We start from the raw sequence: 27,986 nt of genomic DNA, 5'->3' as shown, positions 1-27,986 counted from the left end.
TATACTATACATTTATATAGTTTCCTATTTTAAAAATAAGAAAAAGTTTGCATTGTTAAGTATATTCTGGACTTTATATATTTATATATAGATATTTATATATATATATATTTATATATATATTTATATATATATATATATATATACTTATATGTATTTATATATATATTTATATATATTCTTGGAACATTATCCAAGAAAATAAACATACTTAATAATGCAAACTTTTAATTGAAAAATCAAACAGAACACAAAGAATTCATCCATTCTTTGGATGAATACAAAATTCCACAACTTTAATGTTTAAAAATTCAGATCCTTAATGAAACAAAGGTGTTTCCATTTCCTAATTCAATTTAAAGGATTTGAATTCTTTTTTATTTAATTTTTAATTAATTTTAATTAATTTTATTTAATTTTAGGAAATAAGAAAGAGAAGGGAGGCTCAGAAGTTCTGACCATGTTGCTTCAGGCCTTAAAGAAAATTGTGAGCTCCAATTCTCTGCCCGTGCACAAAGTCCTGGTGAGTTCTGCCTGAAAAGAATCCACTTGGAAACCTTCCTGGGGGAATTTTTTGTAATTATTTTTGTAATTTTTTTTTTGTAATTTTTTGTAAATTTTTTTTGGTATTTTTTGTAAATTTTTTTTGGTATTTTTTGTAAATTTTTTGGTATTTCTTGTAAAATTTTTGGGGGTTTTTTGTAAATTTTTTTGTATTTTTTGTAAATTTTTTTTGTATTTTTTTGTAAATTTTTGGGGTTTTTTTGTAAAATTTTTGGTGGTTTTTTGTAAATTTTTTGGTATTTTTTGTAAAATTTTTTTGGTATTTTTTGTAAATTTTTTTCTAATTTTTTCTAATTTTTTGTAAAATTTTTTTGGTATTTTTTGTAAATTTTTTTTTGTATTTTTTGTAATTTTTTTTGTATTTGTAAAATTTTTTTGGTATTTTTCTCTAATTTTTTGGTATTTTTTTGATTTTTTTTTGTAAATTTTTGGGAGTTTGTACATTTTTTGGTATTTTTTTGTAATTTTTTTTTTGTATTTTGGGGGTGTTGGTATTTTTTGATAATTTTTTGTATTTTTGTCCCTTTTTGGGGTTTTTTGGTAATTTTTTTTTGTTTATTTTTTGGGTTTTTTTTTTTAATTTCATTTTTTGGTGTTATTTTTGGGGGTTTTTTTGTTTTGGTTATTTTGTAAATTTTGGGGTTTTTTTGTTTTTTGGATTTTTGTCATTTTTGTATTTTGGGGGTTTGATGGGTTTTTATATGGGTTTTGTATTTTATATATTTTTGTATTTTATTTTTATTTTGGGGTGGTTTTTTTGTATTTTTTGTATATTTTTTGTGGTTTTTTTAATTTTGCATTTTTTATATTTTATTTGTACTTATTATATTTTGCTTAAACCACTTGAACCCTCAGCAAAAATATATTTAAATGTATTTTATTTTAATTTTCTCCACAGTCTCTCATTGACATCACTGTCAAGGAATTGCCTCCCAAAGTTTTGGGCTCCCCAGCGTACCAGGTTGCTGATATGGATCTTTTCAATGTAAGTCAATTAATTCTGCATTAATTAATGCTGAAAAAGTTTCAAAAAATCAAATTATTTCACGTTGCACAGCGCTTTGTTGGCAGGCCTCACTAATTAAACTGGGTAATTAATGAAATTATCCACAAAACATTGATTAGGGAGTTGGAAATTAATTGAATGTTTGAGTGTGAGGATTGACAGTTTTGGACAACTTTTAATAATTATTAATTTTGGGCTAATAATAATAATAATAGTGAAATTGTGGGTAATAATAATTGTGAATTTCTGGATAACAGTAATAACAATAATAGTGAATTTCTGGCTAATAAGAATAATTATAATTGTGAATTTCTGGCTAATAGTAGTCACAATAATTAGGAATTTCTGGCTAATAATAGTAACAATAATTGTGAATTTCTGGCTAATAGTAGTAACAATAATTGTGATTTTTCTGGCTAATAGTAGTAACAATAATTAGGAATTTCTGGCTAATAAGAATAATAATAATTGTGAATTTCTGGCTAATAATAGTAACAATAATTGGGAATTTCTGGCTAATAATAATAACAATAATTGTGAATTTCTGGCTAATAAGAATAACTGTGAATTTCTGGATAATAAGAATAACAATAATTGTGGTTTTTCTGACTAATAATAATAACAGTAACAGTGAATTTCTGGCTAATCAGAGCAATAATAATTCTGAAATTTTGGCTAATAAGAATAATAATAATAATTCTGAATTTCTGGCTAACAATAGTAACAATAATTAGGAATTTCTGGCTAATAATAGTAACAATAACAGTGAATTTCTGGCTAATAGTAGTAACAATAATTGTGATTTTTCTGGCTAATAGTAGTAACAATAATTGTGATTTTTCTGGCTAATAGTAGTAACAATAATTGTGATTTTTCTGGCTAACAATAGTAACAATAATTGGGAATTTCTGGCTAACAATAGTAACAATAATTGTGAATTTCTGGCTAATAATAATAACAATAATTAGGAATTTCTGGCTAATAATAGTAACAATAATTGGGAATTTCTGGCTAATAATAGTAACAATAATTAGGAATTCCTGGCTAATAAAAATAATAATAATTAGGAATTTTTGGCTAACAGTGGTAACAATAATTGTGATATTTCTGGCTAACAATAGTAACAATAATTGGGAATTTCTGGCTAATAATAATAAAAATAAATGTGAATTTCTGGCTAATCAGAGCAATAATAATTCTGAAATTTTGGCTAATAAGAATAATAATAATTCTGAATTTCTGGCTAATAAGAATAACAATAATTGTGATTTCCTGGCTAATAAGAATAACAATAAGAATTGTGATTTTTCTGGCTAACAAGAATAACAATAATTGTGAATTTCTGGCTAATAATAGTAACAATAATTGGGAATTTCTGGCTAATAATAATAAAAATAAATGTGAATTTCTGGCTAACAATAGTAACAATAATTGGGAATTTCTGGCTAATAATAGTAACAATAATTTTGACAATTATTGTGATTTTCTGGCTAATAAGAATAAAGATAATAGTGAATTTCTGGGTAATAGGTATAACAATAATTGGGAATTTCTGGCTAATAATAGTAACAATAATAGTGAATTTCTGGCTAATACTAGTAACAATAATAGTGATTTTTCTGGCTAACAATAGTAACAATAATTGGGAATTTCTGGCTAATAATAGTAATAATATAATTAGGAATTTCTGGGTAATAATAGTAACAATAATTGGGAATTTCTGGCTAATAAGAATAACAATAATAGTGAATTTCTGGCTAATAATAGTAACAATAATTGGGAATTTCTGGCTAATAAGAATAACAATAATAATTGTGATTTTTCTGGCTAACAATAGTAACAATAATTGTGAGTTTCTGGCTAATAAGAGTAACAATAATAATTGTGATTTTTCTGGCTAACAATAGTAACAATAATAGGTAATTTCTGGCTAACAATAGTAACAATAATTGTGATTTTTCTGGCTAACAATAGTAACAATAATTAGGAATTTCTGACTAACAATAGTAACAATAATTGGGAATTTCTGGCTAATAGTAGTAACAATAATTGGGAATTTCTGGCTAGCAATAGTAACAATAATTGTGAGTTTCTGGCTAATAATAGTAACAATAATTGTGAGTTTCTGGCTAACAATAGTACCAATAATTGGGAATTTCTGGCTAATAATAAATGTGAATTTCTGGCTGATAACCCTGATTGTGATCTCTGGCTCGGGGTGGATGCAGCCCAGAGCTGCCCCTGGTTTCCCCAGCGCTGTTTAACCTCTCCCATCTCTGTTCCAAGGGCACCCCAGCTCTGTTCCTGATCCAGCTGCCCTTCCAGCACGGCCTGCTGGAGTGCTGTGTGACAGACGAGAGGTACTGCAGCTCCCAGCACCCCTTCAAACTCCTCATTTCACCAATTTATTTCTGTGGAGAAACCCAATCTCTCTCTGTGCTGTTTCCTCCCCAGGTTCTTTGGGATCCTGCAGGCCCTGGTGGGCTTGGCCCTGGCCGGCCCCACCTCGGCCCTGGCCTTCAGCGAGTCCGTGCTCGCCGTCATCGAGCAGAGCGCGGCCCAGCTGGGCAGCAAGGAGCACCTGTGCAGGATGTGGGGCATCGTGGTGAGCCCGCTCACCGAGTGGATCAATCAGGTCATTCCTTCCTTCCGCCACTTCCTTCCTTCCTTCCGCCACTTCCTTCCGCCACTTCCGCCACTTCCTTCCGCCACTTCCTTCCGCCACTTCCTTCCGCCACTTCCTTCCGCCACTTCCTTCCGCCCCTTCCTTCCTTCCTTCCGCCACTTCCTTCCTTCCTTCCTTCCTTCCTTCCTTCCTTCCTTCCTTCCTTCCTTCCTTCCTTCCTTCCTTCCGCCACTTCCTTCCGCCACTTCCTTCCGCCACTTCCTTCCGCCACTTCCTTCCTTCCTTCCGCCCCTTCCTCCTTCCTTCCTTCCTTCCTTCCGCCACTTCCGCCACTTCCTTCCGCCACTTCCACCACTTCCTTCCGCCACTTCCTTCCTTCCCCACTTCCTTCCTTCCTTCCGCCACTTCCTTCCTTCCTTCCGCCACTTCCTTCCTTCCTTCCGCCACTTCCTTCCTTCCTTCCGCCCCTTCCGCCACTTCCTTCCGCCACTTCCTTCCGCCACTTCCTTCCGCCACTTCCTTCCGCCACTTCCGCCACTTCCTTCCTTCCGCCACTTCCTTCCTTCCTCCTTCTTCCTTCCTTCCTTCCTTCCTTCCTTCCTTCCTTCTTCCTTCCTTCCTTCCTTCCTTCCTTCCTTCCTTCCTTCCTTCCTTCCTTCCCCTTCCTTCCTTCCTTCCTTCCACTTCCTTCCGCCCTTCCTTCCGCCACTTCCTTCCCCACTTCCTTCCGCCACTTCCTTCCTTCCGCCACTTCCTTCCTTCTCCTTCCTTCCTTCCTTCCTTCTCTTCCGCGCATGTCCTTCCTTCCTTCCGCACTCATTCCTTCTTCCGCCACTTCCTTCCTTCTTCCGCCATCTTCCTTCCGGCACTTCTTCCGCACTTCCTTCGTGAGTTCATTCAGCAGTGGGTGAATTCATTCATTGATTCATTCATCGCGAATAAATCATTCCGCAGTGAATTCGGTTCTCTTCCCCACACCCCCACAGGAGAGCTTTAATGACCATTTATCTGATTTTTTTAAAGAATTTTGCTGAGCATTTATCTGAATTTTTTAAGGAATTTTGCTGAGCATTTATCTGATTTTTTTAAAGCAATTTTGCTGAGCATTTATCTGAATTTTTAAGCAATTTTGCTGAGCGTTTATCTGAATTTTTTAAACAATTTTGCTGAGCATTTATCTGATTTTTAAAGGAATTTTGCTGAGCGTTTATCTGAATTTTTTAAACAATTTTGCTGAGCATTTATCTGATTTTTAAAGGAATTTTGCTGAGCGTTTATCTGATTTTTTTAAAGCAATTTTGCTGAGGTTTATCTGATTTTTAAAGGAATTTGCTGAGCATTTATCTGAATTTGAGAATTTTGCTGAGCATTTATCTGAATTTTTAAGGAATTTTGCTGAGCCTTATCTGAATTTTTAAAGCAATTTTGCTGAGCATTTATCTGATTTTTTAAAGCAATTTTGCTGAGCATTTATCTGAATTTTTAAAGAATTTTGCTGAGCATTTATCTGATTTTTTAAAGGAATTTTGCTGAGCATTTATCTGATTTCTAAAGGAAATTTGCTGAGCATTTATCTGATTTTAAAGCAATTTTGCTGAGCATTTATCTGATTTTTAAAGGAATTTTGCTGAGCATTTATCTGAATTTTTAAGGAATTTTGCTGAGCATTTATCTGAATTTTTAAGGAATTTTGCTGAGCGTTTATCTGAATTTTTAAAGAATTTTGGTGAGCATTTATCTGAATTTTTAAGGAATTTTGCTCAGCATTTATCTGAATTTTTAAGGAATTTTGCTGAGCATTTATCTGAATTTTTTAAGGAATTTTGCTGAGCATTTATCTGAATTTTTTAAGGAATTTTGCTGAGCGTTTATCTGATTTTTTTAAGGAATTTTGCTGAGCATTTATCTGAATTTTTTAAGGAATTTTGCTGAGCATTTATCTGAATTTTTAAGGAATTTTGCTGAGCATTTATCTGAATTTTTTAAGGAATTTTGCTGAGCGTTTATCTGAATTTTTTAAGGAATTTTGCTGAGCGTTTATCTGAATTTTTTAAGGAATTTTGCTGAGCATTTATCTGATTTTTTAAAGGAAATTTGCTGAGCATTTATCTGATTTTAAAGCAATTTTGCTGAGCATTTATCTGATTTCTAAAGGAATTTTGCTGACCATTTATCTGATTTTTTAAAGGAATTTTGCTGAGCATTTATCTGAATTTTTAAGGAATTTTGCTGAGCATTTATCTGAATTTTTTAAGGAATTTTGCTGAGCATTTATCTGAATTTTTTAAGGAATTTTAAATTTAGAAACAGAATATTGTACCCTTTGCTGGCAGGATCCTTTTGAAAGAGCAGAACATCTGATTTTGAACTGTATTTAATCAAGAACAGCCTTATTTGTCAGCCCAGTTTTGCAGCTTTGGCTTTGCTAAACATAATTTAGCAGATCTTTTTAAAATTAGATTAATTTAAAAAACGTGCTGTAAATTCTAATGTGGTGATTTCTGTAGCGTGGTTTGGGTGAGACCTGAAGGTTTAAGAATTCTTTTTGCTGGCTGGAGCTGGAAGAGAAATGAAAAAAAGGAGTGAAAATAAGAATAAAATTGAAATATTTCAATGTCCTAGTTGGTGACAAAATTTAGGAGGTGACTTCCCCAAGGGGTCTCTTCTAAAAAAAGTCGATTTTAGCAGAAGATATATAATATCTTATATATCTAATGTTATATATGTTATATAATAACGGTGTTTGGGAGATAATCTCCTTGGAGAAGAGAGGAAAAAATATTTATTTAACAAGCAAAGTGTTCATAAATGTAAGGAAATGAATAATGTGGAACCAAAATCTCTTTTTTTTGTTGCAGAATAACGAGGTGAACCAGGGGGATGCCCTGGAGCACAATTTCAGTGCTGTGTACAGCGCTTTGCTGCTGCCAGTGTGCCACATTTTCCCCGCCCAGGGATTCCCACAGGTAACAGCAAATTAATCAAATAAATTCATTAAAAACTATTTTAATTGGGATTTAAGTCTCTGAAGTCTCAGAGCTGGTTTTGGGTTCAGTATAACACCATGGATTTAAAACCCTAAACCAATTTAAACCCCTAAACCTCCAGCTTCAAACCCCAGGTTTTGCCAGCAGAATAAAACCCAAATCAGGTTTTTTCTGTGCACAAAAAATTGATTTTTGCCACCTTTCTCTCCCTGGCCAAGGCCAGGTAACAGCAAATCAATCAAATAAATTAAAAACTATTTTAATTGGGATTTATTAAGTCTCTGAACTCTCAGAGCTGGTTTTGGGTTCAGTCAGCTGGTTTTGGGTTCAGTGTAACACCATGGGTTTAAAACCCTAAACCAATTTAAACCCCTAAACCTCCAGCTTCAAACCCCAGGTTTTGCCAGCAGAATAAAACCCAAATCAGGTTTTTTTCTGTGCACAAAAATTGATTTTTGCCACCTTTCTCTCCCTGGCCAAGGCCAGGTAACAGCAAATCAATCAAATAAATTAATTAAAAACTATTTTAATTGGGATTTATTAAATCTCTGAAGTCTCAGAGCTGGTTTTGGGTTCAGTCAGCTGGGTTTGGGTTCAGTGTAACACCATGGATTTAAAACCTTAAACTTCCAATTTAAACCCCTAAACCCCCAGCTTAAAACCTCAGGTTTTGCCAGCAGAATAACACCCAAATCAGGTTTTTTTCTGTGCACAAAAAATTGATTTGGGTTCAGTCAGCTGGGTTTGGGTTCAGTGTAACACCATGGATTTAAAACCCTAAACCAATTTAAACCCCTAAACCTCCAGCTTCAAACCCCAGGTTTTGCCAGCAGAATAAAACCCAAATCAGGTTTTTTTCTGTGCACAAAAAAATTGATTTTTGCCACCTTTCTCTCCCTGGCCAAGGCCAGGTAACAGCAAATCAATCAAATAAATTAATTAAAAACTATTTTAATTGGGATTTATTAAATCTCTGAAGTCTCAGAGCTGGTTTTGGGTTCAGTCAGCTGGGTTTGGGTTCAGTGTAATTTAAAACCCTAAACCTCCAATTTAAACCCCTAAACCTCCAGCTTCAAACCCCAGGTTTTGCCAGCAGAATAAAACCCAAATCAGGTTTTTTCTATGCACAAAAATTGATTTTTGCCACCTTTCTCTCCCTGGCCAAGGCCAGGTAACAGCAAATCAATCAAATAAATTAATAAATCCCAATTAAAATAGTTTTTTATTAAATCTCTGAAGTCTCAGAGCTGATTTTGGGTTCAGTCAGCTGCGTTTGGGTTCAGTATAACGCTGTAGATTTAAAACCCTAAACTTCCAATTTAAACCCCTAAACCTCCAGCTTCAAACCCCAGGTTTTGCCAGCAGAATAAAACCCAAATCAGGTTTTTTTCTGTGCACAAAAAATTGATTTGGGTTCAGTCAGCTGGGTTTGGGTTCAGTGTAACACCATGGATTTAAACCCCTAAACCTCCAGCTTCAAACCCCAGGTTTTGCCAGCAGAATAACACCCAAATCAGGTTATTTCTGTGCACAAAAATTGATTTTTGCCACCTTTCCAAGGCCGCCCTGAGGCCGTTGCTGCGCTCCTGGGCTGAGCTGTACCGCGCCCTGGCTCGCTGCGCTGCCCTGGTGCCAACAGCAGAGGAGAACCTGTGCTGTGAGGAGCTGTGTGCCAAAATCCTGGCTGGCCTCGAAGGTGAAACCCCAGTCGTGAGTATAAAACCATCAATTAGCAGATTTCTTCCTAATTAAATCCAAAAATGTGTGTGTGAATCCTGACGTGGTGATTTCTGCAGTGTGCAGTGGCTTGGGGGGGGTTGGAGATTTGAGGATTCTTTTTGCTGGCAGGAGTTGGTAGAGAAAACTCTAAAAATAAAAAATAAAAAATAAAACATAAGGGTTAAATATTCAGAGAGTTAAGCAAATTTTAGAATTAAATCCAAAAATGTCTGTGTGAATCCTGACGTGGTGATTTCTGCATGGGGGAGGTCGGAGCTTTGAGGATTCTTTCTGCTGGCAGGAGTTGGTTGGTAGAGAAAACTCAAAATAAAAAATAAAAAATAAAACATATAGAAATGAAAAAGTAAAACATAAAGGTTAAATATTCAGAGAGTTAAGCAAATTTTAGAATTAAATCCAAAAATGCATTTGTGAATCCTGACGTGGTGATTTCTGCAGCCTGGAGCGGCTTGGGGGGGGTCGGAGCTTTGAGGATTCTTTTTGCTGGTAGGAGGTGGTAGAGAAAACTCTAGAAATAAAAAATAAAACATAAAGGTGAAATATTCAGAGAGTTAAGCAAATTTTAGAATTAAATCCAAAAATGCATTTGTGAATCCTGACGTGGTGATTTCTGCAGCCTGGAGTGGCTTGGGGGGGGTCGGAGCTTTGAGGATTCTTTTTGCTGGCAGGAGTTGGTAGAGAAAACTCTAAAAATAAAAAATAAAACATATAGAAATGAAAAAATAAAACATAAGGGTTAAATATTCAGAGAGTTAAGCAAATTTTAGAATTCAATCCAAAAATCTGTGTGTGAATCCTGGCGTGGCGATTTCTGCATGGGGGAGGTCGGAGCTTTGAGGATTCTTTTTGCTGGCAGGAGTTGGTAGAGAAAACTCTAAAAATAAAAAATAAAAAATAAAACATATAAAACATAAAAATAAAACATAAAGGTGAAATATTCAGAGAGTTAAGCAAATTTTAGAATTAAATCCAAAAATGTATGTGTGAATCCTGACGTGGCGATTTCTGCATGGGGGAGGTCGGAGCTTTGAGGATTCTTTTTGCTGGCAGGAGTTGGTAGAGAAAACTCTAAAAATAAAAAATAAAACATATAGAAATGAAAAAATAAAACATAAGGGTTAAATATTCAGAGAGTTAAGCAAATTTTAGATTTGCCTTCTAATTAATAATAACGATTAATGAGCATCACGGTGGTGGTAAATGAGATTTCTCCAGGTATTATTATATTATAAACACCACAAACCCAGCAGTGCAGTGAGCGAGGAGAAAATGGAACCATCACTAAAATTTTAAGGATTTTATTCCTAAAGCTGTAAAAAAAAATAAAGATTTTTTAAAGAATCAGTGGTTGCCTAAATAACTCTAAAAATAAAACATATAGAAATGAAAAAATAAAGCATAAAGGTTGAATATTCAGAGAGTTAAGCAAATTTTAGATTTGCCTTCTAATTAATAATAATGATTAACGAGCATCATGGTGGTGATAAATGAGATTTCTCCAGGTATTATTATATAATATAATATATAAACACCACAAACCCAGCACTGTAGTGAGCAAGGAAAAAATGGAACCATTTGTACACTAAAATTTAAGGATTTTACTCCTAAAGCTGTGTAAAAAAAATAAAGATTTTTTAAAGAATCAGTGGTTGCCTAAATAACTCTAAAAATAAAAAATAAAAAATAAAACATATAAAAATGAAAAAATAAAACATAAAGGTTGAATATTCAGAGAGTTAAGCAAATTTTAGATTTGTCTTTTAATTAATAATAATGATTAATGAGCATCATGGTGGTGGTAAATGAGATTTCTCCAGGTATTATTATATTATAAACACCACAAACCCAGCACTGCAGTGAGCAAGGAAAAAATGGAACCATTTGTACACTAAAATTTAAGGATTTTACCCCTAAAGCTGTGTAAAAAAATAAAGATTTTTGAAAGAATCAGTGGTTGCCTAAATTTCCAATTCCCAAATTCACACCATGTTTAATTTGGGATATAAATCCTTCATGCATAAAGTTCACTTTGGGAAAAAACACTGTGAAAAACACCAAAAAAATTGAATTTAAAAACCTGAAATGGAGAGGATTGCATCATTGCAACCTACCTTGGATGCTGCTGGGCCCTGATAAATAAATAAATGATAAATAAATAAATTATAAATAAATAAATTATAAATAAATAAATAAATGATAAATACCACTTTTAAAAATCAGTAATTACTGAACAAGACAAACAATTTAAAAGTTCAGTGGGAAGTTATATTGAGACTTTTAGCTCACAATTGATTTTTGTTTTTGCTGCTTGATTTCTCTTTCTGCTGATTGATTGATTTTTGTTTCTGCTGATTGATTGATTTTTGTTTCTGCTGATTGATTTCTGCTTCTGCTGATTGATTGATTTTTGGTTTTTTTCTGATTGATTTTTGTTTTCCCTGCTGGATTTCCATTCCTGCTGATGGATTTTTGGTTTTTTTGATTGATTTCTCTTTCTGCTGATGGATTTTTGTTTTCCTGCTGGATTTCTCTTTCTGCTGATTGATTGATTTTTGTTTTTCTTGATTGATTTCTGTTTCTGCTGATTGATTGATTTTTGTTTTTCCTGATTGATTTTTGGTTTTTTTCTGATTGATTTTTGTTTCTGCTGATTGATTGATTTTTGGTTTTCCTGATTGATTTTTGTTTTTCTGATTGATTTCTCTTTCTGCTGATTGATTGATTTTTGTTTCTGCTGATGGATTTTTGTTTTTCTGATTGATTTCTCGTTTTGCTGACTGATTGATTTTGTTTTTTTGATTGATTTTTGTTTTTTCTGATTGATTTTTGGTTTTCCTGATTGATTTCTGTTTCTGCTGATTGATTGATTTTTGTTTTTTCTGCTGGATTTTTGTTTCTGCTGATTGATTTTTGTTTTTCCTGATTGATTTTTGTTTTTTCTGATTGATTTTTGTTTTTCCTGATTGATTTCTGTTTCTGCTGCTTGATTTTTGTTTTTGCTGCTTGATTTTTGTTTCTGCTGATTGATTTTTGTTTTTCCTGCTGCATTTCCGTTTCTGCTGATGGGTTTTTGTTTTTCCTGCTGGATTTTTGTTTTTCCTGCTTGATTTCTCTTTCTGCTGATTGATTGATTTTTGTTTTTCCTGATTGATTTTTGGTTTTCCTGATTGATTTCTGTTTCTGCTGATTGATTGATTTTTGTTTTTCCTGATTGATTTCTCTTTCTGCTGATTGATTGATTGATTTTTGTTTCTGCTGCTTGATTTCTCATTTTGCTGCTTGATTTTGTTTTTTTTCTGATTGATTTTTGTTTTTCCTGCTGGATTTCTCTTTCTGCTGATTGATTGATTTTTGTTTTTTTCTGATTGATTTCTCTTTCTGCTGATTGATTGATTTTTGGTTTTTTTCTGATTGATTTTTTTTTTCCCGATTGATTTTTGTTTCTGCTGATTGATTTTTGTTTTTCCTGCTGGATTTTTGTTTCTGCTGCTTGATTTTTGTTTTTTTCTGCTGAATTTCTGTTTCTGCTGATTGATTGATTTTTGTTTTTCCTGATTGATTTTTGGTTTTTTTCTGATTGATTTCTCCTTCTGCTGATTGATTGATTTCTGTTTTTTCTGATTGATTTTTGTTTTTCCTGATTGATTTTTGTTTTTTCTGCTGATTGATTGATTTCTGTTTCTGCTGCTTGATTTTTGTTTTCCCTGCTGGATTTCTGTTTCTGCTGATGGATTTTTGGTTTTTTTGATTGATTTCTCTTTCTGCTGATGGATTTTTGTTTTCCTGCTGGATTTCTCTTTCTGCTGATTGATTGATTTTTGTTTTTCCTGCTGGATTTTTGTTTCTGCTGCTTGATTTTTGTTTTTTTCTGCTGAATTTCTGTTTCTGCTGATTGATTTTTGTTTTCCCTGCTGGATTTCCGTTTCTGCTGATGGATTTTTGGTTTTTTTCTGATGGATTTTTGTTTTCCCTGCTGCATTTCCATTTCTCCTGATGAATTTCTGTTTCTCCCTCAGGAGCTCCCCATGCTGGAGGGTCTCACCCACCTGGTCTCAGTCATGGTCGACTGCATCAACTTTGCCCCCTACGGCCCCAAATTCCAGCCCAAAACCAGATGTAAGCAAATTTTTGTAAATTCAATTTTGTGCCTTCAAAAGTTGCTTAAAAATCAGATTTTACCAGAAGACAAAAGGTCATTGTGTATAAAATATTCTTTGCTTTGCTTCCTTTTCCCACTTCAAGTGTTAAAGCCGAAGAAATAATTCCCAAAAAAGCAAAATTCAGTAAAAAAGGAGTTAAAATTTACCTGCCCTGTGGGAATTGGTTAAAGTGGAAAAATTCAGTGTTGGGGCTGCTGAAGGAATGAAATGCTTTAATTGGAAATTTTGATGAGGGAGAACATAATGTAAACTTGACTTCCAAATCAATAAAGTATACTATTATTATTTTTATTATTATTATTGTTATTATTATTAATAATAATAATCATCATAATAATAATCATAAAAATAATAATCATAATAATAATAATAGTCTTAATAATCATAATAATAGTATAGTGGTAATAATAGTAATAATAATAGTAGTAGTAATAATAGTAATAACAATCCTAATTATAGTAGTAATAATAGTAATAATAATAATAGTAATAATAATAATTATATATCATATATCAATAAATCCAGCCTTCTATTTATATGTAGATCTAGTTTGGAAATAATAATAATAATAATAATAATAATAATAATAATAATAATAATAATAATAATAATAATAATAATAATAATAATAATATAGTAGTAATAATAGTAATAATAATAGTGGTAGTAATAATAGTAATAACAATCCTAATTATAGTAGTAATAATAGTAATAATAATAATAATAGTAATAATAATAATTATATATCATATATCAATAAATCCAGCCTTCTATTTATATGTAGATCTAGTTTGGAAATTATAATAATAATAATATAGTAGTAATCATAGTAGTAATAATAATAATTATAATAATAATTATATATCATATATCAATATATATATTGATATCAATATATCAATAAATATAATAATAGTATATAATAATATACTATATTATTAATATATTATAATATAATAATAAATAAATAATAGTATAGTAGTAATAGTAATAATAATAATTATTATTATTATTATTATATGTCATATATCAATAAATCCAGCCTTCTGGTCATGAACTAAAATTCTCATCCTCTCACCCTGAAGACCTTCATCAGGTCGCTGTAATAGAAATCAGATAAAATTATGCATTAAAAATTGTAGTTGTTAAATCAAATTTTAAGCTATTTATGTGTAGATCTTGTTTGGAAATAATAATAATAATAATAATAATAGTAATAATAATAATAATAGTAATATTAATGATAATAATTATAATAATAGTATAGTAGTAATAATAATAATTATAGTAGTAATAATAATAATAATAATATTAATAATAATTATATATCATATATCAATAAATCCAGCCTTCTGATCATGAACCAAGATTCTCATCCTCTCACCCTGAAATCCTTCATCAGGTCACTGTAATAGAAATCAGATAAAATTACACATTAAAAATTGTGGTTGTTAAATCAAATTTTAAGCTATTTATATGTAGATCTAGTTTGGAAATTATAATAATAATAATAATAATAATAGTATAGTAGTAATAATAGTAGTAATAATAATAATTATAGTAGTAATAATAGTAATAATAATAATAATAGTAATTATATATCATATATCAATAAATCCAGCCTTCTGATCATGAACCAAGATTCTCATCCACTCACCCTGAAGACCTTCATCAGGTCGCTGTAATAGAAATCAGATAAAATTACGCATTAAAAATTGTGGTTAAGTTGTTAAATCAAATTTTAAACTATTTCTGTGTAGATCTAGTTTGGAAATTATAATAATAATAATAGTATAGTAGTAATAATAATAATAATTATAGTAGTAATAATAGTAATAATAATAATAATAATTATAATAAGTATTATATATCATATATCAATAAATCCAGCCTTCTGATCATGAACTAAGATTCTCATCCTCTCACCCTGAAGACCTTCATCAGGTCGCTGTAATAGAAATCAGATAAAATTATGCATTAAAAATTGTGGTTGTTAAATCAAATTTTAAACTATTTCTATGTAGATCTAGTTTGGAAATTATAATAATAATAATAATAGTAGTAATAATAGTAATAATAGTAATAGTAATAGTAGTAGTAGTAGTAATAATAATAATAATAATAATAATAATAATAATAATAATAATAATAATAATAATAATAATAATGTAGTAATAATAGTAGTAATAATAATAATTATAGTAGTAATAATAGTAATAATAATATTTATAACAATAATAATAGTAATAATAATATTAATAATTATATATCATATATCAATAAATCCAGCCTTCTGATCATGAACTAAGATTCTCATCCTCTCACCCTGAAGACCTCATCAGGTCGCTGTAATAGAAATCAGATAAAATTATGCATTAAAAACTGTGGTTGTTAAATCAAATTTTAAACTATTTCTATGGAGATCTTGTTTGGAAATTATAATAATAATAATAATAGTATAGTAGTAATAATAATAATAATAATGGTATAGTAGTAATAATAATAATAATTATAGTAGTATTAATAGTAATAATAATAGTAATAGTAATAATAATAATAATAATAATATATCATATATCAATAAATCCAGCCTTCTGATCATGAACCAAGATTCTCATCCTCTCACCCTGAAGACCTCATCAGGTCGCTGTAATAAAAATCAGATAAAATGATGCATTAAAAATTGTGGTTAAGTTGTTAAATCAAATTTTAAACTATTTCTAGGTAGATCTAGTTTGGATATTATAATAATAATAATAATACTATAGTAGTAATAATAATAATAATAATAGTATAGTAGTAATAATAATAATTATAATAATGGTAGTAATAATAGTAATAATAATAGTAATAGTAATAGTAATAATAATAATAATAATAATAATAATAATAATAATAATAATAATATATCATATATCAATAAATCCAGCCTTCTGATCATGAACCAAGATTCTCATCCTCTCACCCTGAAGACCTTCATCAGGTCGCTGTAATAGAAATCAGATAAAATTACGCATTAAAAATTGTAGTTGTTAAATCAAATTTTAAACTATTTATGTGTAGATCTAGTTTGGAAATTATAATAATAATAATAGTAGTATAGTAATAATAATAATAATAATTATAGTAGTAATAATAATAATAATAATAATAATAATAATAGTAATAATAATAATTATAATAATTATTATATATCATATATCAATAAATCCAGCCTTCTGATCATGAACCAAGATTCTCATCCTCTCACCCTGAAGACCTCATCAGGTCGCTGTAATAAAAATCAGATAAAATTATGCATTAAAAATTGTGGTTAAGTTGTTAAATCAAATTTCAAGCTATTTATATGTAGATCTAGTTTGGAAATAATAATAATAATAATAGTATAGTAGTAATAATAGTAGTAATAATAATAATTATAGAAGTAATAATAGTAATAATAGTAATAGTAATAATAATATATTGTATATCAATAAATCCAGCCTTCTGAGCATGAACCAAGATTCTCATCCTCTCACCCTGAAGACCTCATCAGGTCGCTGTAATAGAAATCAGATAAAATGATGCATTAAAAATTGTAGTTGTTAAATCAAATTTTAAGCTATTTATGTGTAGATCTTGTTTGGAAATAATAATAATAATAATAGTATAGTAGTAATAATAATAATAATAGTAGTAATAATAGTAATAATAATAGTAATAATAATATTAATAATTATATTTCGTATATCAATAAATCCAGCCTTCTGATCATGAACCAAGATTCTCATCCTCTCACCCTGAAGACCTTCATCAGGTCGCTGTAATAGAAATCAGATAAAATTATGCATTAAAAATTGTGGTTAGGTTATTAAATCAAATTTTAAGCTATTTCTATGTAGATCTAGTTTGGAAATTATAATAATAATAATAGTATAGTAATAATAATAATAATAATAATAATAATTATAGTAGCAACAATAGTAATAATAATTATAGTAATAATAATATTAATAATTATATATCATATATCAATAAATCCAGCCTTCTGATCATGAACCAAGATTCTCATCCACTCACCCTGAAGACCTCATCAGGTCGCTGTAATAGAAATCAGATAAAATTACTCATTAAAAATTGTGGTTAGGTTGTTAAATCAAATTTTAAACTATTTCTATGTAGATCTAGTTTGGAAATAATAATAATAATAATAATAATAATAATAATAGTAATAATAATAATAATGTAGTAATAATAGTAGCAATAATAGTTATAATAATAGTAATAATAGTAATAATAGTAATAATAATAGTAATAATAGTAATAATAATATTAATAATTATATATCGTATATCAATAAATCCAGCCTTCTGATCATGAACTAAGATTCTCATCCACTCACCCTGAAGACCTTCATCAGGTCGCAGTAATAAAAATCAGTTTAAAATGATGCATTAAAAATTGTGGTTAGGTTGTTAAATCAAATTTTAAACTATTTCTATGTAGATCTAGTTTGGAAATTATAATAATAATAATAATAGTATAGTAGTAATAATAGTAGTAATAATAATAATAATGGTATAGTCGTAATAATAATAATTATAGTAGTAATAGCAGTAATAGTAGTAATAATAGTAATAATAATAGTAATAACAATAATAATAAAATAATAATAATATTTCGTATATCAATAAATCCAGCCTTCTGATCATGAGCCAAGATTCTCATCCTCTCACCCTGAAGACCTCATCAGGTCGCTGTAATAAAAATCAGATAAAATTACACATTAAAAATCGTGGTTAAGTCGTTAAATCAAATTTTAAACTATTTCTATGTAGATCTAATTTTGGAATTGAAGCAAAGTGGTTCTTCCTGTCACGCAGACTCAATGTCCAGCTGTCTTTTAAGGCAGAAAATGCAATTTTTAATGCAATTTTTAATGCGATTTTTAATGCAATTTTTAATGCAATTTTTAATGCAATTTTTGATGCGATTTTGGCCCCTCAGCCCCGCAGGCCCCCACGGACTGGGCCAGGAAGAAGAAGGAGCCCCTGGGCAAGCTGAGCTCTCTGCTGAGGCTGCTGCTGCTGCTGCTGGAATCCTTCCACGCCCTGAGCCACGGGCAGCGGGCAGAGCTGCTGCTGCCACCGGGGCTGGCACTGCTCAGTGCCCTGCACAGCATCGTGTGCCACCTGGGCCTGCCCTCCCTGCTGGGCACCGCCCTGGGCACCCTCGCCCAGCCCCTGGCGCTCTTCTATGAGAAAAACAGGTCAGGATTGACAGGGCTGGGGATTGGGGTGGGCACACACAAGTGGGCAGAGCCGGGGCTGGCACTGCTGATTGCCATGCACAGCATCGTGTGCCACATCTCCCTGCTGGGCACTGCCCTGGGCACCCTCGCCCAGCCCCTGGCGCTCTTCTATGAGAAAAACAGGTCAGGATTGAGGGGAACCTGGGGATTTGGGTGGGCACACACAAACGGGCAGAGCTGCTGCTGGCACCAGGGCTGGCACTGCTGATTGCCATGCACAGCATCGTGTGCCACCTGTCCCTGCCCTCCCTGCTGGGCATCCTCGCCCAGCCCCTGGCGCTCTTCTATGAGAAAAACAGGTCAGCATTGGGATGGCTGGGGATTGGGGTGGGGACACACAAGTGGGCAGAGCTGCTGATGGCACCAGGGCTGGCACTGCTCAGCGCCCTGCACAGCATCGTGTGCCACCTGTGCCTGCCCTCCCTGCTGGGCACCACCCTGGGCACCCTTGCCCAGCCCCTGGCAATCTTCTACGAGAAAAACAGGTGAGCATTGAGATGGCTGGGGATTTGGGTGGGCACACACAAGCGGGCAGAGCTGGGGATGGCACTGCTGATTGCCATGCACAGCATTGTGTGCCACATCTCCCTGCTGGGCACCGCCCTGGGCACCCTCACCCAACCCCTGGCACTCTTCTATGAGAAAAACAGGTCAGCATTGAGATGGCTGGGGATTGGGGTGGGCACACACAAACGGGCAGAGCCGCTGCAGGCGCCAGCCTGCACAGCATTGTGTGCCACGTGTCCCTGCTGGGCACCACCCTGGGCACCCTCGCCCAGCCCCTGGCACTCTTCTATGAGAAAAACGGGTCAGGATTGAGGGGGGCTGGGGATTTGGGTGGGCACACACAAACGGGCAGAGCTGCTGCTGGCACCGGGGCTGGCACTGCTCACTGCCCTGCACAGCATCGTGTGCCACCTGTGCCTGCCCTCCCTGCTGGGCACCGCCCTGGGCACCCTCGCCCAGCCCCTGGCGCTCTTCTATGAGAAAAACAGGTCAGGATTGAGGGGGCTGGGGATTGGGGTGGGCACACACAAGATGGCACTGCTGATTGCCATGCACAGCATCGTGTGCCATGTGTCCCTGCTGGGCACCGCCCTGGGCACCCTCGCCCAGCCCCTGGCGCTCTTCTATGAGAAAAACAGGTCAGGATTGAGGGGAACCTGGGGATTGGGGTGGGCACACACAAGTGGGCAGAGCCGGGGCTGGCACTGCCCTGCACAGCATTGTGTGCCACGTGTCCATGCTGGGCATCGCCCTGGGCACCCTCGCCCAACCCCTGGCGCTCTTCTATGAGAAAAACAGGTCAGGATTGAGGGGAACCTGGGGATTGGGGTGGGGAAACACAAGTGGGCAGAGCCGGGGCTGGCACCGGGGCTGGCACTGCTGATTGCCATGCACAGCATCGTGTGCCACCTCTCCCTGCTGGGCACCGCCCTGGGCACCCTCGCCCAGCCCCTGGCACTCTTCTATGAGAAAAACAGGTCAGCATTGAGATGGCTGGGGATTGGGGTGGGCACACACAAGTGGGCAGAGCCAGGGATGGCACTGCTGATTGCCATGCACAGCATTGTGTGCCACCTGTGCCTGCCCTCCCTGCTGGGCACCGCCCTGGGCACCCTCGCCCAGCCCCTGGCGCTCTTCTATGAGAAAAACAGGTCAGCATTGAGTTAGCCTGGGGATTGGGGTGGGCACACACAAGATGGCACTGCTGATTGCCATGCACAGCATTGTGTGCCACCTGTGCCTGCCCTCCCTGCTGGGCACCGCCCTGGGCACCGCCCTGGGCACCCTCGCCCAGCCCCTGGCACTCTTCTATGAGAAAAACAGGTCAGGATTCAGGGGAACCTGGGGATTGGGGTGGGCACACACAAGCGGGCAGAGCTGGGGCTGGCACTGCTGATTGCCCTGCACAGCATTGTGTGCCACCTGTCCCTGCTGGGCACCCTCACCACACCCCTGGCACTCTTCTATGAGAAAAACAGGTCAGCATTGTGTTAGCCTGGGGATTGTGGTGGGCACACACAAGTGGGCACTGCTGATTGCCCTGCACAGCATTGTGTGCCACCTGTCCCTGCTGGGCACCCTCACCACACCCCTGGCACTCTTCTATGAGAAAAACAGGTCAGGATTCAGGGGAACCTGGGGATTGGGGTGGGCACACACAAGTGGGCAGAGCTGCTGATGGCACCAGGGCTGGCACTGCTGATTGCCATGCACAGCATCGTGTGCCACCTCTCCCTGCTGGGCACTGCCCTGGGCACCCTCGCCCAGCCCCTGGCACTCTTCTATGAGAAAAACAGGTCAGGATTGAGGGGAACCTGGGGATTGGGGTGGGGAAACACCAAAAATTGGGGTTGGGTGGGATGGACACCACAACTCTTGTGGTGTTCCCAGCAAGAGACCAGAATCTGACTCCACGTTTCATAAAGCTGATGGATTATTTTATGATTTTTTTACATTAAAACTGTACTAAAAGAAGAGAAGAAAGGATTTCATCAGAAAGCATGAAAGGGAATGGAATGATAATAAAACCTTGTGACTGACCAGAGAGTCTGAGACAGCTGGGCTGTGATTGGCCATTAATTAAAAACAACCCCATGAGCCCAATCCCAGATGCAGCCATTGCATCCCACAGATAACCATTTAATTTACATTTAATTTCTGAGGCCTCTCAGCTTCCCAAGAGAAATAATCCTAACAAAAAGATTTTTCATAAAATACGTCCCTGACCGTGGAGCTCAGGGTTTGCAGGGCTTGGAAAAAGCTCCATATTCCAAATTTTCATCTCTTCACTGTGACTCTCTCGGCATCTCTGCAAGGCTCAAAATTTGCTTTCCACACCCTGCAGTAAAAGATATTTATTGATAGAAAGAAAGAAAAATTTTTCAGGAAAATTTTAAAATTTTACATTAAACTTTCTAGGAAATTTAATGATCATTTCTTGAGGTGCACCAAAATCCTGGAAGTTTTTAAGCAGAGAGAAACGCTGGAAAAAAATTTGCTTGGTGCTTTTTCCTGAGCATTGTTTTCCCTGTATTTATTCATAAAAATGGAAAATATTTTCTGAGCATCTTTTTTTTTTTTTTAAAGATTTATTCCTGAAAAAGGAGAAGTTGAATAAATATTTTTGAAGAAAGACATGAGGAAGCAAATAAAAATTTGGGAACCTCTTCAGCTTGGAAGTCACAGTTAAAAAACACAGTTTGCTCACATTTTTCTGGCTAATTGTAGCTAAGGATTTTTTGTACATGGAGGATGTTTATTTACATGGAGTGTGTTTATTTACATGGAATTTATTTATTTATTTATTTATTTATTTATTTATTTATTTATTTATATGGAATTGTTTAGTTTATGGAATTGCTTAGTGGTACTTTAATTTTTTAATGCCAACATTTCAGCTTTTCAATGCAAATGTGTTTAAGGAGAGCATTTAGAGTGCAATTAGAAGTTCATTTATAATTAAAGCTTTAATTTTAAATTTGTTCTGATTACCACTGACTTTTCCATTAATTCCTCCCGAAGTCACCATATCATGGAATTTAAAGGATGATCTCCATCAGGAAATGGTTAAATCCCCAAAATAACTTCACAAAATAATTCCATCCAGTTGCTCACTAAATCCAATGTGCAGTGCTGGGATTTGTTACATTTTTATGCTTGGGATAAATGAGACAATAAAATAGAAATAAATTGGATTTTTTTTGGCAGGCTCCCTGAGGTTCCCAAAGTGTACAGCAACCTGAACAACAAGGTAAATCTGCGAAATCACTGCGGGCTGGGGAGGTGGGAACAGCAGGGTTCTGCAGGATGTTTGTCCTGTAATAAAACAAAGTTCTTTTACATTGAAAAAATTAAAAATTTAAATTGCAGAAGTAAGGGTTTGGGGGAGATAGGGAACAGCAGGGTTCTGCCATTTCTTCTGCAATAAAATAAAAAAAAATATGAGGGTAGAGATTTAATTTTAAAATTCTTTTAAAATTAAAAAATTAAAAATTTAAATTGCAGAAGTAAGGATTTGGGGGAGATGGGGAACAGCAGAGTTCTGCCATTTCTTCTGTATTAAAATATGATAATAAAAATGTGATGATGGTAGAGATTCAATTCTAAAATTCTTTTAAATTTAAATTTTAGAAGTAAGGGTTTGGGGGAGATGCGGAGCAGCAGAATACTGTGATTTCTTCTGTAATAAAATAAAAAATGGGATGAGGGTAGAGATTTAATTCTAAAATTCCTTTAAATTTAAAATTTAAGTTTTAGAAGTAAGGGTTTGGAGGAGATGGGGAACAACAGAATTCTGTGATTTCTTCTGTAATAACATAAAAAATGATGAGGGTAGAGATTTAATTTTGAAATTCTTTTAAATTTAAATTCTAGAAGTAAGGGTTTGGGGGAGATGGGGAACGGCAGAATTCTGCCATTTCTTCTGTATTTAAAAAAAGATAGTAAAAATGTGATGAGGAGAGTAGAGATTTAATTTTAAAATTCTTTTGAATTAAGAAATACAAAATTTAAATTCTGGAAGTAAGTATTTGGGGGAGATGGGGAACAACAGAATTCTACCATTTCTACTGTAATAAAATGAAAAAAATTATGAAGGTAAAGATTTAATTTTACAATTCTTTTAAATTTAAAATCTAAATTCTAGAAGTAAGGGTTTGGGGGGGATGCAGAACAGCAGAATTCTGCCATTTCTTCTGTATTAAAAAAAGATAGTAAAAATGTGATGAGGAGGGTAGAGATTTAATTTTAAAATTCTTTTAAATTTAAATTCTGGAAGTAAGGATTTGGGGCAGATGGGGAACAACAGAATTCTGCCATTTCTACTGTAATAAAATAAAAAATGAGATGAGGGTAGAGATTTAATTCTAAAATTCCTTTAAATTTAAAATTTAAATTTTAGAAGTAAGGGTTTGGAGGAGATGGGGAACAGCAGAATTCTGCCATTTCTACTGTAATGAAAAAAAAAAAAATTATGAGGGTAGAGATTTAATTTTAAAATACTTTTGAATCTAAAATCTAAATTCTAGAAGTAAGGGTTTGGAGAAGATGCGGAACAGCAGAATTCTGTACTAAAATAAAAAATGCGATGAGGGTAGAGATTTAATTTTAAAATTATTTTGAATTTAAAATCTAAATTCTAGAAGTAAGGGTTTGGGGCAGATGCGGAACGGCAGAATTCTGCCATTTCTACTGTAATAAAATTTTAAAAATTGTGAAGGTAAAGATTTAATTTTAAAATACTTTTTAAATTAAAAAAAATGTAAAATTTAAATTTTAGAAGTAAGGGTTTGGAGGAGATGTGGAACACCAGAATTCTGTAATAAAATAAAAAATGGGATGAGGGTAGAGATTTAATTCTAAAATTCTTTTAAACTAAAAATTTAAGTTTTAGAAGTAAGGGTTTGGAGAAGATGTGGAACAGCAGAATTCTACCATTTCTACTGTAATTAAATAAAAAATTGATGAGGGTAGAGATTTAATTTTTAAAATTCTTTTAAATTAAAAAAAAATGTAGAATTTAAATTCTAGAAGTAAGGATTTGGGGGAGATGCGGAACAGCAGAATTCTGTACTAAAATAAAAAATGGGATGAGGGTGGAGATTTAATTTTAAAATTCTTTTGAATTTAAAATCTAAATTCTAGAAGTAAGGGTTTGGGGGAGATGGGGAACAGCAGAATTCTGCCATTTCTACTGTAATAAAATAAAAAAATTATGAGGGTAGAGATTTAATTTTTAAAATTCTTTTAAATTAAAAAAAATGTAAAATTTAAGTTCTAGAAGTAAGGATTTGGGGGAGATGCGGAACAGCGGAATTCTGTACTAAAATAAAAAATGGGATGAGGGTGGAGATTTAATTTTAAAATTCTAGAAGTAAGGATTTGGGGTAGATGGGGAACAACAGAATTCTGCCATTTCTACTGTAATAAAATTTTAAAAATTATGAAGGTAAAGATTTAATTTTTAAAATTCTTTTAAATTAAAAAAAAATGTAAAATTTAAATTCTAGAAGTAAGGATTTGGGGGAGATGGGGAACAGCAGAATTCTGCCATTTCTACTGTAATGAAAAATGGGATGAGGGTAGAAATTTAATTCTAAAATTCTTTTAAATTTAAAATCTAAATTCTAGAAGTAAGGGTTTGGAGAAGATGCAGAACAGCAGAATTCTGTGATTTCTTCTGTAATAAAGTGAAAAAAATTATGAGGGTAGAGATTTAATTCTAAAATTCTTTTAAATTTAAATTCTAGAAGTAAGGGTTTGAAGGAGATGCAGAACAGCAGAATTCTGTACTAAAATAAAAAACGGGATAAGGGTGGAGATTTGATTTTAAAATTCTTTTAAATTAAAAAAATTAAAATTAAAATTATTGAAGTCAGGAGCACTCCGCCCTGGGACTTTGTTGTGACGTGACATTTCAGGCTGTAAAAATAATGTTGAAAATTAACTTGTGACTGAAATATTTGGATTTGAGATGGAAACGTCCGTTAACCGTGCCGTGTTTTGTTCCCGCAGCTGGAGCAGCTGCTGGCGCAGATCCTGCAGCGCCTGCAGTGCCCCGGGCCCGGCCGTTGTGACTCGGAGCTGCTGCGGCAGCTGAGCCCGCTGCTGTGCGCGGCCCTGCAGCACCGCAGCCGCCACCTGCGCCAGCTGGGAGCCCAGCTCTGGAACGGCACCTTCGGCAGGGCTGCTTCCCTTGCCTACCCCCGGCAGCTCCGGTGAGGAACAGCTTCTTACCGTCTGTGGGTGTGTCCTGGGTTAGGGAAATTTGGTAAAGAATCTGCAAAGGAGTGAAATAAACAGGGCCAGGAGACTTCTTCTCCTTGCAGGGCCGCTTCCCTCGCCTACCCCCGGCAGCTCCGGTGAGGAACGGCTGCTTATTGTCCCCACCTGTGTGTGTGTCCTGGGTTAGGGCAAATTTGGTACGGAATCCACAAAGGAGTGAAAGAAACAGGGCCAGGAGATTTCTTCTCCTTCATAATGCAGGCAGGGCCTCGCTCACCTACCTCCAGCAGCTCCGGTGAGGAACGGCTGCTCAGTGTCCCCACCTGGGTTAGGGCAAATTTGTTACAGAATCCACAAAGGAGTGAAAGAAACAGGGCCAGGAGACTTCTTCTCCTTCATAATGCAGGCAGGGCCTTGCTCGCCTACCCCCGGCAGCTCCGGTAGGGAACGGCTGCTCATTGTCCCCGTCTGTATGTGTGTCCTGGGTTAGGGCAAATTTGGTAAAGAATCTGCAAAGGAGTGAAAGAAACAGGGCCAGGAGACTTCTCCTTTTTAATGCAGGCAGGGCCGCCTTGCTCGCCTACCCCCGGCAGCTCCAGTGAGGAACAGCTGCTCATTGCCCCCGTCTGTATGCGTGTCCTGGTGTTACAGAGAGAAAAAAATGTGGGCCTTTGTCGGGGATGAGCCGTTTGTCGGTGAGGGGAATCTCAGACACTCAATATGAGTGATAAGCAAATTCCGTTTATTGAAGAGAGCATCAGACACTTATACAGTGAATAATAAGCTTATGAAAATTCTGTAAGCCAAGCAATCTATTGGTTAAACTATAGCATTAACTCATCTCCATTTCTTAGGGGTTCCATCTCTATTTTCTCATGTCTCTTTCACTGTTTGTTATCCTACCACAGCTAGGCCCAAGGACACTGCTATCTGTGCAGGTGCAGGACTTGGAATTAGCCACAGTTTTGTACTTTTCCATTTTCTAGCAGCTAAATTCCCAACATCCTGGGTTAGGGCAAATTTGGTAAAGAATCCACAAAGGAGTGAAATAAACAGGGCCAGGAGATTTCTTCTCCTTGCAGGGCCGCCTCACTCGCCTACCCCCGGCAGCTCCGGTACGGAACTCCCTGTCTGTGGGTGGGTCCTGGGTTGGGGAAATTTGGTACGGAATCTGCAAAGGAGTGAATGAAACAGGGCCAGGAGACGACTTCTCCTTCATAATGCAGGCAGGGCCTCGCTCGCCCACCCCCGGCAGCTCCGGTAGGGAACGGCTGCTCATTGCCCCCGTCTGTATACGGGTCCTGCTTTAGGACAAATTTGGTACGGAATCCACAAAGGAGTGAAATAAACAGGGCCAGGAGACTTCTTCTCCTTTTTAATGCAGGCAGGGCCTCGCTTGCCTACCCCCGGCAGCTCCGGTAGGGAACGGCTGCTCAGTGTCCCCACCTGGGTTAGGGCAAATTTGGTACAGAATCCACAAAGGAGTGAAAGAAACAGGGCCAGGGGACTTCTCCTTTTAATGCAGGCAGGGCCTCGCTCGCCTGTCTGTATGTGTGTCCTGGGTTAGGGCAAATTTGTTACAGAATCTGCAAAGGAGTGAAATAAACAGGGCCAGGAGACTTCTTCTCCTTTTTAATGCAGGCAGGGCCTCGCTCGCCTACCCCCGGCAGCTCCGGTACGGAACTCGTTTGTCCCCGGCTGTGTGTGTGTCCTGGTGTTACAGAGAGAAAAAAATGTGGGTCTTTGTCGGGGTCGAGCCATTTGTCGGTGAGGGGAGACTCAGACACTCAATATGAGTGATGAGCAAATTCCGTTTATTGAAGAGAGCATCAGACACTTATACAGCGAATAATAAGCTTATGAAAATTCTGTAAGCCAAGCAATCTATTGGTTAAACTATAGCATTAACTCATCTCCATTTCTTAGGGGTTCCATCTCTATTTTCTCATGTCTCTTTCACTGTTTGTTATCCTACCACAGCCAGGCCCAAGGACACTGCTATCTGTGCAGGTGCAGGACTTGGAATTAGCCATGGTTTTGTACTTTTCCATTCTCTAGCAGCTAAATTCCCAACATCCTGGGTTAGGTCACATTTGGTAAAGAATCTGCAAGGGAGTGAAAGAAACAGGGCCAGGAGATTTCTTCTCCTTCTTAATGCAGGCAGGGCCTTGCTTGCCTACCCCCGGCAGCTCCAGTGAGGAGGTTGCTGTCATTTCAATCTCACAGATAGTTTCTATATTCTCAAAATCTTTAGTTAGGCTGTCATATTTAAAAAAATATGCTTTCTTGTTTCATCCTGCCCAGCACCATCCTCTCATCAATGGTGCTGTGCCAGCCTGGTTCCCTGGGCAAGCTGGGCACGTTTGCACTGTGAGCTGCTGCTCTTTCCTGCACCTTTCCCCTGCCATAAATCTAAAACAATTTTCCGTTTTTTGTTGTTGTTGTGGAGCAGGTCTGTGTTAAGCCAAGCCAAAAAGAAGATCCCTCTGCTGCTGCCTGGTTTTGAGAGCATGGAGGTGTCTGAGGAGAGCAGCGGCCCCTTCTCGGAGCTGGTAAATGCTGTGGTGGGAATGGTGCAGCAGGGAGGGAAGGGGCAGCTGGGATTTGCATCGGATTGAGCTGAACCGCTTTCATATCGAGGGTGATAAACTCTGCTGAGTGGGCACTGTCAAAAATCTCACCTGGCTTTTCTTCTTCCTGCATTGTAAATTTAGAGTTTTAGGAGTTCCTTTGAAATAATTAGTTTTTCAAGTTGATATCTAGGAATTTGAGTTCTAGGACTTTCTTTGAAATAAATAGTTTTTTAAGTTGTTATCTAGGAATTTGAGTTCTAGGACTTCCTTTGAAATAATTAAGTTTGTTATCTAGGAATTTGAGTTCTAGG

General features: G+C 35.5%; 1 protein-coding gene across 1 annotated transcript in view; it reads left to right on the top strand.

Annotated features, from left to right (window-relative positions):
* Window positions 1–27,986, top strand: part of RIF1 (replication timing regulatory factor 1) — a 65,690-nt gene that overhangs the window by 27,746 nt on the left and 9,958 nt on the right. Inside the window, exons 14-24 of the mRNA XM_064718817.1 lie at window positions 423–523; window positions 1,463–1,549; window positions 3,857–3,930; window positions 4,025–4,205; window positions 7,055–7,162; window positions 8,744–8,893; window positions 12,940–13,039; window positions 18,070–18,331; window positions 22,088–22,130; window positions 24,893–25,095; window positions 27,555–27,654. Coding sequence (XP_064574887.1) covers window positions 423–523; window positions 1,463–1,549; window positions 3,857–3,930; window positions 4,025–4,205; window positions 7,055–7,162; window positions 8,744–8,893; window positions 12,940–13,039; window positions 18,070–18,331; window positions 22,088–22,130; window positions 24,893–25,095; window positions 27,555–27,654 — 1,409 coding nt within the window. The remainder of the gene's footprint in view (window positions 1–422; window positions 524–1,462; window positions 1,550–3,856; window positions 3,931–4,024; window positions 4,206–7,054; window positions 7,163–8,743; window positions 8,894–12,939; window positions 13,040–18,069; window positions 18,332–22,087; window positions 22,131–24,892; window positions 25,096–27,554; window positions 27,655–27,986) is intronic.

Source organism: Zonotrichia leucophrys, chromosome 7, assembly GCF_028769735.1.
Source record: "Zonotrichia leucophrys gambelii isolate GWCS_2022_RI chromosome 7, RI_Zleu_2.0, whole genome shotgun sequence".
In the NCBI taxonomy this organism is placed as follows: domain Eukaryota; kingdom Metazoa; phylum Chordata; class Aves; order Passeriformes; family Passerellidae; genus Zonotrichia; species Zonotrichia leucophrys.
Note: the sequence above shows the minus strand (reverse complement) of the source record. Positions and strands in the feature narration are given on the sequence as shown.